The sequence below is a fragment of the Ceratotherium simum genome, chromosome 19 (assembly GCF_057802395.1).
Source record: "Ceratotherium simum simum isolate JZ-2026a chromosome 19, ASM5780239v1, whole genome shotgun sequence".
Lineage (NCBI taxonomy): Eukaryota > Metazoa > Chordata > Mammalia > Perissodactyla > Rhinocerotidae > Ceratotherium > Ceratotherium simum.
In genome coordinates, this window is record NC_141918.1 from 9,568,023 (window position 1) to 9,584,621 (window position 16,599).

At 36.8% G+C, this 16,599-nt stretch overlaps 1 protein-coding gene across 3 annotated transcripts in view; it reads left to right on the forward strand.

The window, feature by feature from the left end:
- CYB5R4 (cytochrome b5 reductase 4) overlaps window positions 1–16,599 on the forward strand; it is an 81,429-nt gene that overhangs the window by 28,654 nt on the left and 36,176 nt on the right. For 2 of the 3 annotated variants that reach the window (XM_087443837.1, XM_004422080.2), the window contains exons 5-7: window positions 10,042–10,071; window positions 13,988–14,048; window positions 15,345–15,402. In XM_087443837.1, the coding sequence (XP_087299963.1) occupies window positions 10,042–10,071; window positions 13,988–14,048; window positions 15,345–15,402 (149 nt within the window). The remainder of the gene's footprint in view (window positions 1–10,041; window positions 10,072–13,987; window positions 14,049–15,344; window positions 15,403–16,599) is intronic. The other variant, XM_087443836.1, reaches the window with a different exon arrangement.

Sequence of the window (16,599 nt, forward strand, 5' to 3'; positions counted from 1 at the left end):
CTAGCCACTGTAAAGCATCTACTTTAGTTCTTCTTTAGAATGAAACAGTGACTTAATCTTAGAAGTTTGGCATGTTTTGAGAGAACATTCATATTGTGAGGAATAAGCATTATGGAAGTGGAATACCTTTATTTACTCCTTATTTAGTTTTCATTAGTCTTTTATTCTGTTGTTACATAGACAGATTAGCTAGAACACTTGGTTAGAGTTGATTTGTAGACTGATTTTCTAGAATTTAATTTTTTGAATATGTAATATATTCACGACTCAAAAATCAGAAAATATAAAAAGTTAGACAGTGAAATTTTCCCTCCTAGCTTTGTCTGCCAGTTGCCTTGAACCTTCCCACTCCTTGCCCCTTTACCATAGAAAACCCATGCTCTGGTTTTAAACTACTTTTAAAATGCAGCCATTTCCTTCATTTACCTTCTGACCTGTGGCTCTACAGTCTGCTTGGTGTTGGAGATCGTCTCTTTACAGCGTAAGCTTCTTGCAGAAGAGTGCCCTTTGCAGATTTTAGACATGCAGTAGGAGGAGCAGGGATCCTGTGCTTAACCCTTCACTATGGAAGGAATGGTAGTCGTTTCTTTTGAGTGACTCCTGTCTTTGACCACCCAAGTTAGGAATAAATTGAGTCTTCTACTACTGATTTTGTTCAGTGAATTTTGTAATTCAAGGCCTTATTGCCCGAGGCCTCTATCAGCAGTATGGAAATAGCACAGGCATACCTGGATTTGAACCCTAGCTCTATGGCCTGTTAGCTGTGTAACCTTTGGGCCAGTTTCTATCTCTGAGCCTCAGTTTTTTAATCTGTACAGTGATTCATAGGGCTAAGAATTAACATGAGTAAAGTTCCTTGCACACTGAGTATAATAAATGCTCAGAAAGGATTATTTCTTATACTTCCTTTTACTATAAAACAAATATTCACTATGTGTATATACCAAAGGCAAACTAGTTTGAACTTTAGTGTCTGCGAATTCTTCCACCAGTTTTCTTTCATCAACTAGTCCCTTTTTCCTCTTAATTGGCTCCTAAGTTCACTGATTCATTGCCAGCGGGAAATAATATAATCTTAACTAAAATTTCTAAATGGCTAATTTTACCTCATCCTGAACATTATATTTCTTATTTACACAATCTTGTACAAAGGCCATGTGTTCTTCTGTGATACCATTCAGGGTAATCAGGAAGTATGCCAGGCTCCTTAGGTTTCTGTTCCATAGGAGACATAAAATTAGTAAAAGGACTTTTCTTTTTTTTTTTTTTTTTTTTATTTATTTTTTTTTTTAAATTTTTTGTTTATTGCAGTAACATTGGTTTATAACATTGTAAAAATTTCAGGTGTACATCATTGTACTTCGATTTCTGCATAGATTACATCATGTTCACCACCCAAATACTAATTACAACCCATCATCACACACATGTACCAAATTAGGACTTTTCTGATTTCCTTCCTTCCTCCCTGGAAATGAAAGATAATCCTCAAAATGCTCCAACAAATACAGCAAACACTATTTAAAATGAATAGATTAGTTCACAAGGAAATGCCCAGATATCTGAAAAAAAAGGGAGGGGGGTAGGTAGAAGCAGCAATCTGGAGTGATATGCTAGCTCTGAAGCCTTTGTTTTCCCCAAGCACTAATCTAGATACTGGAAACTTAGAACCACACAGGAATTTTAATGGTCACATACGGGATGGAAGACCAGATCTTGGGTCCATAAAGGCAAGGAGTTGGAACTGAGATCCCTGCTGATGGCTTGGACTCTTGAAGGTCTATATGATCAGTGAAATGGGAAAGCTTGAAAAAATCCGTTCAACAACAAAGGGAGATATCAGGGTATCTTGTATGCCTTGGTCTTGTTTATGGGTGATGAGGGGAGAGGAAAGAGAAATTTCCTCTGAGAATTTGTAACAATAGTCCTGCCCATGTAAGAGTTGGGAATTCAAATATATACCACCTGTGTGGTCTCAGAAACCTCAAACCAAGAAATAAAATGGTCTCTCATCACTGTTTTCCCAGGCTGCTTGGCAGATGTGTATACAGATTTTTAATGGTAGAGCACACTTTCAACCTAAAACCCTCAAAATTCCCATAGGTACAAATCAGCTGATTATTAGTGTACAAAAAAAAATTAGATGACACATAAGGAAACAAGTCAGCAGAAACAATAGCAGAATTTCACCCCTAGGACTTCATTATTCATATACAGAATAAAAATAATTATGTTTGAAATGTTTAGGAAAATAAGAATGAATTGGTAACATGAGTGAAAAACAAGAGACTGCTAAACATAATCATGTAAAATTGAAAAAAACTAAACAACTTCTGGAAATGAAAAATAGAGCTGATGAAATTTAAAAGTACATAGCGTGGATAGTCAAAGAGTTCAGTGAACTACAGGATTGAGCAGCAGAAATTATACAGAATGTGGCACAGAGAAACAAAGGATAGAAAAATATGCATGAGACATGGAGGATAGAGTAATAAGATCTAACACTTGTAATCTGATTTCCAGAAGGAAGTAGTATTGAGAATGAGGAAGAGGCCACATCTGAAGGGATAATGGCTGAGAATTTTCCAGAATTAATAAGTCAAAAATCCGCAAATTCATCAAGTTCAGCCAATCCCAAACAAGATAAATAAAAAGAAATAGACTCTTTGTAGTAAAACTTCAGAACACCAAAGACAAATGAAAAGATATAAAAAACAGCCAGAGAGAAAGAGACACATTTACTAACAAACCAGTGATTAGTAAATTGACAGCTAATTTACTAGTGTAATATACTGGTTACAGCTAATTTACTAGAACAACAATAGAATCCAGAAAACAATATAATAGTATCTTGAAAGTGCTGAGAGAAAATAAATGACAACCTAAAATCATTCAGTAACAAGGATGAAATAAAGATGGTTAAGACTATCCAAAAAAACCAAAAAACAAAACCATGAAACCCAAATCAGAAGGGTTGAGGAAACTGAGGCTTTCTGACTAAATCCTAATCGTAAAGAACTAACCTGTTAGGAGTATTCCTTCTCCTCCTCACCACCTGGTTCAGGGGAGTGCAAACACATTTCTTACCCAGAATGAGATATGGACTCTGCGATACTGTGTACTATTCATAAATTAAAAATTTCCTTTTTTTCCCCCTATGTTGCGGCCACTGCTGTCCTGATAGTCCCTCTCACCTTTCCTCATAGCCACAGGGATGCCTGGCTCCGTGGTTCTCCTCATCAGAAGAGCATCATTTAGGCTGCTGAACACGTGGCACTTTGTCTGAAATCATACAAAAAGTTTCCTTTTTTAACACTGTCTAGCCCTGATATTGATTATATGAGACAGAGCGATGTGTACAAAGAGTATAAGTTTCATAGAGACTGACGTGGGTTCAGGTCTCATGTCTGCCACTCATAAGCTGTTGTGTTTTTTGGCATCAGTTTACAGATCCAAGTGTTCTTCCTCAGCAGAAAAATGGGTTTTAAGAGTGAAACATCCTAATGTCGTTGTGAGGATTAAATGAAGTAGTGTTGCTAACCGCCTGGTGCGTAAGCAGCAGCAGATGGTGGAGTCGGTAGACGTGGTTGCTGCTATTGTGCCTGCCTCCTCCCCTCCACTCCTGCAGTACTGAGGCTACTTACACTTCTTCCTTTATCCCTACAATTATCAGATGTGAACCAACATGTACCCATGTGTCTTACCACGAAAGATAGTTCCGTTTCTGTGAAAAATAAAGTATTATTATTATTGACAGGGCATGTGAGAGTGGGGTTGTGAATCTGATTCACTCTAAAGCCCTTTTGGAGTATAAGTGTTTGCTAGGGTGAGGCCAGTAGCAGGTAGTGACATGAGACAACTTGGAGGTATTAGGAAGCAAAGACAAGAATTTTACAAATCAGGAAAGCGTTGATTGCAAGTAAATGGATCAGGTTTTTGCAGCAGTAGAGACTTAGGATCTAGCAAGATATAGTCTGAACTCTCATTGACCAGAATGAGGAGACCATATAAAAGGGACAGAGTAACTAAAGAGAAAGATCTAATGTGTCAGACATAAGGAATGTTCATGATAATTAAGATGAAGTGTTGTTTTAACAGTACCACTATGCCTTCCATCTGTAGGCCGGGATTGATCATTGAACTCGGCTGGCCTGAGACTTATTGACAGAGGCTATTAGATGGGGTAACCGTGTAATTGTCCAAACTGGGGCAGTTTTGAGAATGAATGAGGGCTCTATTAGTAATTATGATGGGACATCAGAGGGTAAACTGTGGCCCTGTGGCAAACCAGGGCATGTGTTCACTCTACAATTAGAACTTCTGGATGGAACGGGAATAGAGGGTGAAAACAGGGGTGAAGTGGGAGTAGAGGATGAAAATAGAGATCAGTAGGAACAGAGGGTGAAAACAGGGGTGAAGTGGGGACAGCAGGTGGAAAGAGACTTGCTGACATGAGGATTTGGGGTGGGGGGAACAGTGGCTATTCTGAAGAGGAGTTTTATATGAGGGCTTCTTTCAGTACGAGATCTCTGACACCATCTTTTAGGTGGGGTGACCTGCCAGACCCCAATGCAGGGGGATCCCGAATTGGCATTTTGTGAGCATCACCACAGCTGAGCAGTTCTGGGAGGATAGTTTTCAACTTATCTGGTGGTTTCTAGTGTAGCAGTGGTGTGAAATGCATGGGTGTCTAGGAAGAACAGAAAAGCTAACAGCATCAGAATATAAAACATAATACTAGTGGATCCTTATCAAGTGAAGAGTCACTGTGTTTTTTATAATCCTTTGTTTAAAAAGTGTTATAGTTTGTATTGTGCTTTAGAAAGATATCAATAATGAATAAAAGGAGAAACTTAAAAAGGTGAGCTTCAGTTACTGATTATTTATTTATGTGGAACACTCTGTTCTCTGGCAAAGATGAAAAATGTTCTTACTTTTTGCCCTTGTTCTAGTCCTTTGCTGTCATTATTGTAGCCACTAGCCACATATGACTTTGGAACACTGGAAATGTGCATAGTCCAAGTTGAGACATGCTACAAGTATAAAATACACACTGCATTTCAAGACTTAGGATGTAAAAAAAGAATGTAAAATATCTCATAATTTTTATGTTGATTATATGTTGAAATGATGATATTCTGTATATATTGTGTTAAGTAAAAATATACTATTAAAATTAACCTGTTTCTTTTTTACTTTGTTAATATGATTAGAAAAAAATTTTAAATCATACTTGCTACTTGCATTATATTTGGGCAACGCTATTCTAGACCATAAATGTACTTTTAAAAAAATTAACATGTCATAGTTTAAAAATAGTCATATTTTCCAATGACATAGTGCAGTGTCAGGAATGTTTCTTCTTAATTTCTCATTGTTTTATCATGGTTTCTAATACTTTATGTTTTAGTTTTCATGCCCACTCTCTCAAGCAGTTACTGACTATAAAGCGCTTAGAACCACAGAGCAGTAGAATACTTAGAGGTGGAAGAGGGATTAGAACTGTTCTGACACCCTCAGTTTAAAAGTGAAGATACTGAGGCTTGTAGGTATAGGTACCTTACTTAAAGGCTGTAGTTATTTAATTGGAGAAGCCCACCATTTAAAGAAATTATGGATGCTTCCTTTTATAAGGCAGAGAATCACCTCATTAAAATTACCCACTTTTGCATAATTTATTTTCCTTTGATATATGCCAGTGGTTCTTAACCGGGGTTGATTTTACTCCACAGGGGAGCAATGTCTGGAGATACTTTGTTTGTCACAATTAAACTAGGTGCTACTGGCATTCTATGGGTAGAGGACAGGACAGGTCAGGGATGCTGCTAAATACCCTACAGTGCATAGGCTCAACTCCTACAACAAAGAATGTAGTGCTGAAGTAGAGAAACCTTTGTATATGAATCAGTTTTTTATTTCTAAAAATGATGCTATTAGTCGCACATGTATGTGAAGCTGGTGTAGACAACTGTTGGATGGGCTGGCTGCCAGCTGGAAGTTCAGCTTCTGTAGGGTCAAAGTTCTCTCTTCTTGGAGATTCAGTTTCCTCATTGGTAAAATGGGGACCATTCAGGGCTAAAGTGGGTCTGCAAAACGCAAGCTCAGAGGCTAACTGGTAAAGGAGAAGCAAGACAGTTACTATTGGAGAGAGAGGGGCAGAGTGTCATGGTGACGTGGACTTTACTGGGTAAGCAAATTTGCTATCGCAGGCAGGCTGCCTTATTTGCTTTTGCTGCTGTAGGGTCCTTTGAGTGATTCCTGCCAGAAAGATATGAGAGAAAGGTAATTAAAAATGGGAGATGAGGGGCCGGCCTGGTGGTGTAGCAGTTAAGTGTGCACACTCCGCTTCAGCGGCCCGGGGTTCACAGGTTCGGATCCCGGGCGCGCACCGATGCACCGCTTGTCAAGCCGTGCTCTGGAGGCATCCCATATAAAGTAAGAGGTAGATGGGCACGGATGTGAGACCAGGGTTAATCTTGCTCAGAAAAAAGAGGAGGATTGGCATTGGATGTTAGCTCAGGGCTAATCTTCCTCACAAAAAAAAAAAAAGTGGGAGATGAGAAATCCCTGGTCGAGAGCAGATGCAAACCTGAACAGGAGGTGTGTCTTGATGTGTGGGTATGACTGAACAGTGTTTGGTTTAGGTTAGTATTTGTTTTGTTTTCAGAGAAGGATGATTTTTGAACGTGTGTATGTTTGTGTGCAGGTGACTCCAAACAGGAAAGGAGTGGTTAAGCCCTCAGAGGATATGACAGGAATGGAAAATAATTGATAAATTAGAGAACTGAATCAAAAATGACGAGTATAGATTACTTAGGGAGAAAATATAAACTTCTAAAAATGCGGTTTATGCTGTGAACAACTAAATGAATAATGGGAAAAAAACTGACCAGGAGTAAGTAAGTACATACTCTGGTACTTGAAAAAATTTTTAATCCTGGGATTTTTCAGAGTATGTGTTTGAACTATTAAATCTTTATTCTAATTCTACTAGTAAACTGCTTCTAGGATGAAGGGATAATTCTGGGCGTTGAAGTTTGAAAGATGTATAAAATTTAAAGGAGAGTCAGAAGATGTTTACAAAGATGAATAAAGGAAGTAAAAGGTAAAGATAGTTTAGAAATACAGAAATTATTAAATTTTATAAGATTTGAGAAATGAGTATATAACTTTTGAAACAAAAACAGGAATTAGGCCTCAGTTGTGTTATGAGCAGCTCCATTTGGAGATACATAAGAATTTCTGGAGAAAAATGGTTATTAAATACATTGTAGAGAGCCAAGGAGTCTTCTGGTAAGGCTAAGCTAAAGGGAACATAGAATAGGACATTTTGGGCTTTGTGACTAAGATACCTGGTAACTAGACTGAGCTCATATCTGATGGTTACATGATATCAACCTTTAGAGGAAGAAGGGAAGATGAGGTGTGTAGCTACATGACAAATGTAAAACATTCAAATATAAATGCTGAGCATTTGGCTTCCTAGACTTTTTCTTTTCTCAGGGCCTCCTGACAAATGCCTACATATTTTCAAAACATAGCTAAAATATTACTTTCTCAATGGAATCCTTTCAAATTCCTTCCAAGTAGAGATGCCCCCACTCTGTGCTTCCATACCACCTTCTGCATCTCTCTCTTAGAGCATTTATCACATCGTATTAAAAAGAACATATTGACATTTTATTTTTAATTCAGTGCATTTAATTTTTTGAATAAGTAATGCATTCACACGATTCAAGAATGAGAAGTGCCCTTGTCATACCTGTCTCCCATCTACCCTTTTCCCGTCCCATGCACACGCAAAGGTAACTACGTTACTATTTTTGTGAATCCTTCCAAATGGTCGTGATGCATGTATAAGCAAACTGAATATATATTCATATTTTCCTAACTTTTTATTCAAATGGTTTCATATTATGTCATATCCCTATTAAGATGGTGATCAACAGATATTTATTAAAAGAATGAGCATACTAGTAAAACAGAATTTTTCTTACTTTCTATAACCTCAGGGATCCTCCTGTGGCTCCACTCAACAGAAGTAAACTAGATTGGGGTCACAATTAGAAATCCCTACCCAGCCCTCTTACCAAAGAGTAGAATGCTGATAAGTCACAGTCTAGCCTTCTAAATGACTCTGACCTCTCCAGAAAGCAGAGGTTCCTATCAGACGAAAGTAATGCAGTTTAACCAACATTATGAGAAAATACAAATTCTCTTGGCCATGGAGCCAACCAAATGATGGAATTAGTTATCAAGACAGAATATCAGATTTCTTGTCTGAGAGGAAAGTTTCTCATGTGACTAAAACGATTCAGATGTGAATATGCTTAATAGTAAAAAATAGTCTCATTTCTATGTCTCAGTTTTTGAAAAGAGTTGCAAAAGTAGACTAGTAGAGTTTTTAAAGGTAATTTAGATCAAGTAGAAGTTCTCTTCCTACTGGTACTTCGTGTATTAACAAAAGACTCAGGGAAAAAATTACTAATTTAGCAGGATCCAGAAAGTTGTGACAGATTCAAGTCATTTCACATCAGGCAGGAAGTAAATCTTATGAGATAATATATATTTTTCCCTAGAAACAAATTACGTGGGGCAATTTTTCAAAATCTGTGCACCTCTTAGACAAAAACAAATTGTTTCACATGATAAATAAAATGCATCAAACTGCCAGCTATGTGGTACAATGAAATAGATTTAATATACTTATGTTACTGTGAGTTTGCTAGTTAGTCTAAGATAAAAAAAAAAAAATCACAACTGCAGTAGCGAAAACAGATGACACTGACTGGATGAAAGTAAGTGACCAAGCAGGGACATCAGTGATCCCTTGCAAACTGTAGTGACTGGATTTTTGTCTGGCATTTGATAAACAAAGGTCATTTTGAGGTATAACTTAAATGGTTTTTAGGTCTTTTGTCTTTTCAGGAAGTTTTAACTCTAGCAATGGCATAGTGAGAAATAGGATGCTAAGTTTCAGAGGAGACAAAGTCTCATCTCAGCTTTGCTGCTGAAGAGCTGTGGATTTCATTCAAGTCCTTGACTTCCGACTTTCAGTCTTAAATAGGGGATCACATGATAATTTGCTGTATGTTAAGATCCCTTTCAGCTATGAAACTATTTTGGGAAAATAAATAAAAAGGATGGTCATCTGGCCTCCTTAATCATGATTATTTTATGACAAGTGAGTGAAGTGGAGGTAATGATGGGATCTCTGGTTGAGTGAAAGTCAGAACATAAAAAATTTGAAAGCTTTGATTTAAGTACTTTAGTTTCTTTTTCTGTAAAACAAGGTGATGTCACCTTAACAAGTGATGTCTGTCAGTTTACTACTTGGATATTTTATGTTAGCTTGTCATTTTATTTACCTATTTTTTTTTTTTTAACTCTGCCAACTTGCTGAGGGTTTTATTGTGACCAAATAGTGTAGCACTTGTGGTGATCAAGGTATAAGGTAGATTTGTGAGTTGGCTGCCTTCCTGAAAGAAAATGCCTGTTAAATTTTTTCTGGGTTGTAACACTAATAATTGCATTGTAATATACAAGTGAAAGTCTTAACATATTTTCAGCATTTTGGCCATTTAAATTTGGAGTAACAATAATCATTTTAAGTACTGACCTAGAGAAAAGAGAAAGATAATAAGGTGTCTTTCTTTGGGTTGTTAACATATATGTTTCACTTATAAAGTTTAATAAATTCTGGATAATTTTGACTAATTTAGAATATGATAACCTGGACAAAACTTGAGTTTTTATATGCTTTCTGAAGAAATTAACCACGATATTAGAAAAAAATGTCCAAAGAAGTAGACAAAAGCCCAGTGAAGTGGGAGACAAACACCTGGAGAAATGGCCTGGCAGTCTTCAGAGATGAAACTTACTTATTTGAAACATAGGCCATCTGTTTATTAGCCTCACTTCTCTCTTTAGAAGAAAGCCCTTCAAGAAAAGAGCTGTTATCTTTAAATCAATAATATTAACTGATATTCTCTTTAATGTTATGGTATTCTTATCTAACTTTTTTTTTAAATCACTGTACAGACTATCATGAGGAAAAGAAAGTCTTAAATGGTAAGTCCTATAAATTTATAGTAAAAAATGAATCATATTCACATGATTATGTACAATATCCCTTCACAGAATTCTCTAGGGTATTTAGATTTTTTTTATGCAAAAGCTGTTTTTACTTGTCTGAACTGAGAGGATTTGACAGTGCTTTATAGATCCCTTATTCCAGCCGTTACTCTTACAGTAGTCCCTTCTGTAACATCCCTGGACGTGTGTTCATCTGCCCTCAGCCTGAATACCTGCAGTGATTAGGAGTTTCACCCTCAGAAACAAGACTGAACCAGCCACCTCCCTCAGGCATGGTACTCACCTCTAGTGTTTGCATACAAATGATGAGTAGCCTGTTAATCTACTCTTCTCCAGGCTCAGCAGCTCTGGCTTCTTCAGACATTCAGTTTGCCTTGGAATTATGACTGGCACTTCCCCTACCCTCCAAAAAAGTTTGGGGTGATGGTCAGTACTGATTTTTATGAAATGCATACATGGGGTACTCTGACTGAACCATGTTATTAGGGGATGTTTAGAAATAGGTTTTTTCCTCTTTGTTTGCACAAGAAAGTTTTAGAAATTCAGCCAACAAGATAGATTGCCAGATGAATTATCTTTTTTAACTAGAGAAAATAGTCTGTATGTAGACTAATTTATGCAGTTTGTGATGTTAACACCTGAAGTTGTTTGTCTGATAGTATAACACTGCATTAAGTGAGGGACTGATCATAGGCATCGTCTGATGATTGACTGTTTTGCAATATAGACAAACAACCTTTACTTAAAGACTAACTGATGGACTGGGCATTTACTTCCCCGCCACATATCGCTTCCAGAACCTTTACTTTCCTGTTGCCCTCCTTTGGATGCACTGCACTTAACTAATATCTCAGTTAAAGGTGGCCTTGAGAATGGAATATAACACTCCACAAGTGGCCTGGCCAGCACAGTTACCTTATGACCTTGGATCCTGTGAGATTATAATATATATATTTATGTTCATTAGCTCATTTAAGCCTACGTGGTAAGCCTATGTATTTGCAGATGTGATCTGCTTGCCTTCCATGTCATTATTCAAACAGCTATTTAAAATACTGAATGGGATAGACTACAGCTATGCATCACTTAACGACAGGGATTTTCTGAGAAATGCATCATTAGGCGATTTCATCCTTGTGTGAACATCATAAAATGTACTGAAGGGGAAGAGCCACTCCAAAATGTGTGTCTTTAACGTGAGGATTATTTTAGGCTGATTATTTTTCAGAAACAAAAAACTAAGAAAGTTTTTCTTGTTACCTCCCCCTTAACAGCCTAAAAGAATTCAGATCAAAAAACCTGTCTCAGGAAGTGAACTATCACCTAGAATAACATGAACCAGGTGGTAGACAGGAACCTAGAAAAGCCTGTTTGTTGGGCTTCTCTCTGTGTTCTTCTGTTTCTCTGTGGCCAAACACTTGTTTTCCAAATCTTTGCTCTTTTTCACCTATCTATGAATTGCCTTCCTTGTCTTGGAAGTCCCTGACTCTCCTCACCCCTAACATCTTCTTTTGTCTTTAGCTGAGGAAGGTCTTTAAGGTGAGGGCTTTGACCAGTTACTTGATTTTCCTGGGTTTCTCCCATGTGTACATGTTATTAAACTTTTGTTCGTTTTTCTCCTGTTAATCTGTCTCATGTCAATTTAATTCTTAGACCAGCCAGAAGAACCTAGAAGGGTAGAGGAAAATTTCTTCCTTTCTTACAGTTCTCACACAGACCTGGATAGTATAGCCTACTGCACACCTAGGCTGTATGGGACTAATTTTATGGGACCACCATCATATATGCGGTCTGTCATGGACCAAAATGTCTTTATATGGCACATGACTGTACTATAGTGTTCTACTAGAGACTTGATCCCTTCTAATTGACATCAGTCCATCAATCAGCACTTTTGGGGACGAAAATGTTTCATTCAGTCCACCTAACTTTAATTATTTTATTCTGCCCCACATTCACCCCAGATTCCTTCAACTTTTCCAGAATGATTTTATACATAAGATGTTTTGTTTTGTTTTGTTTGGCAAATATTGACATCAAGAGACATTTCACAGCCTATGACATCATTCTGTTCTAGTAAGTTGTATTTGTACGATACTGTGTAGTGCTTTAGAATGTTTGAAAATTGTCTCATTTGCTCTCTTGTGAGATTGCAGGGCAGTTTCATTGCTAGTTTGAATTTGAGGAAGAGGAAACAGTGGATTTCATAAGATCACAGTGCTGACACTGAGCTCAAATCCAGTTTTCCTGGTCCTAATCAGATCATATAAGATCACAATTAACTAATGATTTATGAATTTTGTTGATAGTGTTTTCTTAATGAAAGTCTTAGATTGTGATGCATTTGTTTTTTATTTATATCTGAGGCCTCCAAAACGTAAATGACATTAATCTCTTAATAAAATATCTTTCAGTGCTTCTCAAATAATTTAATAAGGTTACCTTTTATTGTTTTTTGTCATATTAGAAAAAATACATTTTACTTATTGTGGTCTTGTTGTTACACCTGTACTTTTGTGGTGGAGCATTCTTCTTAGCATTCACTGCTAGTTAGTTCGTAACTTTGGCTTTGTTATGTCACATCTCTACGACTTCCTTTGTTTATCTGAAAATTACTTATGTTCTACAGAATTACATGGGAAGAGAGAAGCTGAGTAAGCCCTGAGCTCAGCCTCATCCAAAAAAATATGGCTGTTTGACATCTTGAGCTTGCACTTAAGCTTGGGTTTAAACAGAAGATTCTGTGGCTAGAAAGAATCCTGAAAACCTCTGAACTAGCTTGTCTCAAAGGTGCCTCCCTACTCTAACTTTATATAGTTACTGTGACTATATGTAATTTGAGAATTCCAAGACTCACCAGAGACTAAACATTATTTTTTTTTCCTGCACAGTTTGAGAAATACAAATATAATTAAGGCAGTGATTTTCAAAAATCTTTTAGCAGCTGTACTCTTTTTTTCCCAAACGAGATCTTACAGATACAGACAATGCACTCCTGTTGTGGGAGGAAAATACTTAATGTTGATGGAATCTCTGGAGTTCTTCCACGTCTCAGAGTTTTCTAAAACAATTTGAAAACCACAGTTTTAGTGGACTTTTAAAATGCTATGTTGATGCATGCCCACAAGAATGACTAAGATGGAAAGAGACAACACCATGTGTCAGTGAGGTTGTGGAGCAACTGGAACTCTCAGACCCTTCTGGTAAAAAGTCTAAATTAGTACAACCACTTTGGAAAATGTTTAGCAGGATCTACTAAAGCTAAACATAGACACACCCTATATACCTACCAGAAATGTGGATATATGTTCTTTAAGAGTGTACGTGTACATATGTAAGAATATTTATAACAGCGCTATTCATAATAGCCAAAAACAGGAAACAACCCAAATGTCCATCAAGAGGTGAATGAATAAATTTTGGTATATTTATACAATGTAATAATATTCAGTAATGAAAAGGAAAAAACTACTGATGCATTCAACAGCATGGATAAAGTCTCAGAAACCTCTAGGTTTGATTTATTGCTTACTATCAATCATGCTTATTTGACATAAGAACTATAATGTCTGTAATGCAGGACAAAAAAAAGCCAGACCAAAAGACAACATGTCTTATGGTTCCATTTTTATAAAGGTCAGATACTGGCATAAACTAATCATGATGTTAAAAGTTAGAATAGTGGTTACCCTTGGGGAAGGGGTGGTGTTTGGAAGGGGGCACAAGGAGGGTTTTGGCTACAAGGGTATGTTTTAACTTTATGAAAACTTGTTGAGTAGTACATCTGTGATTTGTATTCTTTTATAATATTTTAATGAGTTTATTGAAAAGAAGAAAGAAAAATGCTTCCTAGATGGACTGTAGCTATTTTGTTTGTTTTTTCTTTGTGAAGGCATGCTTCCCAAGAGCCAAGTGACAGATGCACTTGCCAAAGAAGGTCCTAGTTCTCCAAGGTATGCATTCTTGTTTTACTTTTTTAAAGTTAAATCAGTTCTACATCAAAATATACACATTTAAAAAAATAAAACAGCTCTGGGTTTGACTTATTGCTTACTATAGTAATCATACTTTTTGACACAAGAACTGTAGTGCCTCATTTATCAGGCGTTGTTGGAGAATGAGCTGTTCCGTAAACGTGAATTTTTTTTTTTTTTTTTTTTTTTTATTTATTTTTCCCCCAAAGCCCCAGTAGATAGTTGTATGTCATAGTTGCACATCCTTCTAGTTGCTGTATGTGGGACACGGCCTCAGCATGGCCAGAGAAGCGGTGCGTCGGTGCGCACCCGGGATCCGAACCCGGGCCGCCAGCAGTGGAGCACGCGCACTTAACCGCTAAGCCACAGGGCCCGCCCTCTAAACGTGAATTTTTAACCAACTGAAGTTTGATCCATTTTAAACACCACAACTTTTAAAAACTAATTAAATATTTTTTGGAGTATAAAATATACATTCATGGTGGAAAACTTGGAAAATACAGAGAAATACAAAAGAAAGTGATAAAATCAGTTCTAATCCATCAATCCTAGATATACACTCTTAATATTTGGTTTATTCCACCCAGTTTGATTCATATAATACCAATACCTATTTCCATGTTATTCTATTTTGATATTATTGGTATTACTATATATTTTATGAGCAATTTCCTTTGTCATTAAATACTCTGCAAAAGCATTTTTGTCTGCATTCCATCATATGACCATACCATAATTTAGTTTACAGCTATTACATAACAGAAGGCTTAGCTTTACCTTAAGTTTTACTGTTGATCCATTAAAAAACCTTGCTGAATTAATTTCTTGAGTAATGATATATTTGTGACAGAGAGGAGCAAAGGTCATAAGCATGTGGATTTTGTCATCCTCCTTAAGAAAATATGTTGTATTGTGTTATTGCTCTGATAAAAGAAAATTTTAGTAAGATTTGTAACCTTTATAAAAAGTATCTTATCAAGGATATTGTTTGTCTTTATCCAAGTTGGAACACGTGGAAGTAGAAGTATTTTAAATTTGGAAATAATGGCCAGTTATATAATGGTAAGACCACTGATTATTTAGGAAAAAGTTTATCTAGAGGATGATATTTCTCACTGTAGATTTTAAGCCTTATATTTAAAATCATATATTTATTCTGTTGTATTTTATATTTTTAAACCATATGTATTCTTAAATCTTACATTTAGTGATTTAATATATATAATGTACATGATTGTTGATATAATTATTCATTCTCTGTTTAATATTTTACAGCTATGACTGGTTCCAAACTGACTCCTTGGTCACCATTGTTATATATACTAAGCAGAAGGTAAACATCTTTAAAATCAGAAAAAAAAGTAAATAATAAATGTTAGCTATGTGCAGATACTTTTCTAAGCACACTTCTTGTATTAACTTATTTACTCACAGCAACTCTATGAGGTAGGTCCTTTCGTTATCTGTATTTTACAGATGAGGAAACAAAGATTAGGTAATTTACCCAAAGTCACACAGTAAGTGGCAGATCTAGCATTTTAAACCCAGGCAAGATGGCTCCAGAGTATATGTCTTAACAACCATGCTATAGCCTCTTAGAAAAAAACTAGGCTAGGAAGTATTTTACATGCTTTTCTGTCATTTTTTTAAAATGTATGAGTAACAAAAGTGAGAATCCCAGTTAACATCACCATGAGAACTAATTTTCTGCACATAAATTGGGTTTCGAGAGACGGGAGAGATTGTACTACTGTTTCTCAGTATGCTTAAACCACTAATGGGGTTCATGTGCTCTCTTGAAACTAAAATTAAGGAGTTAATTCATTTAGTAAGTATTTATTGAACACCTGCTTTGCAGCACTCTGTTAGAATTCAGGGATCTCATGATGGACCAGATACACATAGATACTTGGCTTTCATGGGGCTTACAGTCCAGCTGGGAAATCAGATAAATAAGCAGACAACTTAACAACATCTCCAACTGGCAAGGTTCTCACACTTGAGGAGCCGTGTAGATTTAAAGATAAGTTCTGGCAGCTAGGAATTTCTGAGAACGCATGCTCCTTCTGTAGTAGCAGGACTGCATCTGAGCTGCTGAGTGTCTGACTGTTGCCGCGTGGTTTGGTCATCCTGCAGGAGTGACCAGCCTCTGCCTGGTACAGACACGAGGGCCAGAGGCCCTGCTTGTCCCTCCTTCCACTGTCTCTCGTTATTGGCTCCTCATCATGCAGTCCAAAACCAAGAGGGCAGGGCCTCGGGAGGTTGAGGTCTACTCCCCTTGGTAATATCAGTGAGGCACAGAGGATGGATGACTAAGGGAAGGGGGAAGGTTTCTACGTGGAATGATGTGTTCACTGCATGGTGCAAATCGTAGGTACCAAAATAACTTGCACCAAGGCTATGTAGAAGTAAGAGACGTCTAAAAATTTGTTAGTGAATTTATTTTTCTTTATAAGCTGAGGTTGAGAGGTTGTGTAATTTGCCCAGCATCACACAATAGTGGAAAGATTAAAATGAACACAAATATCTT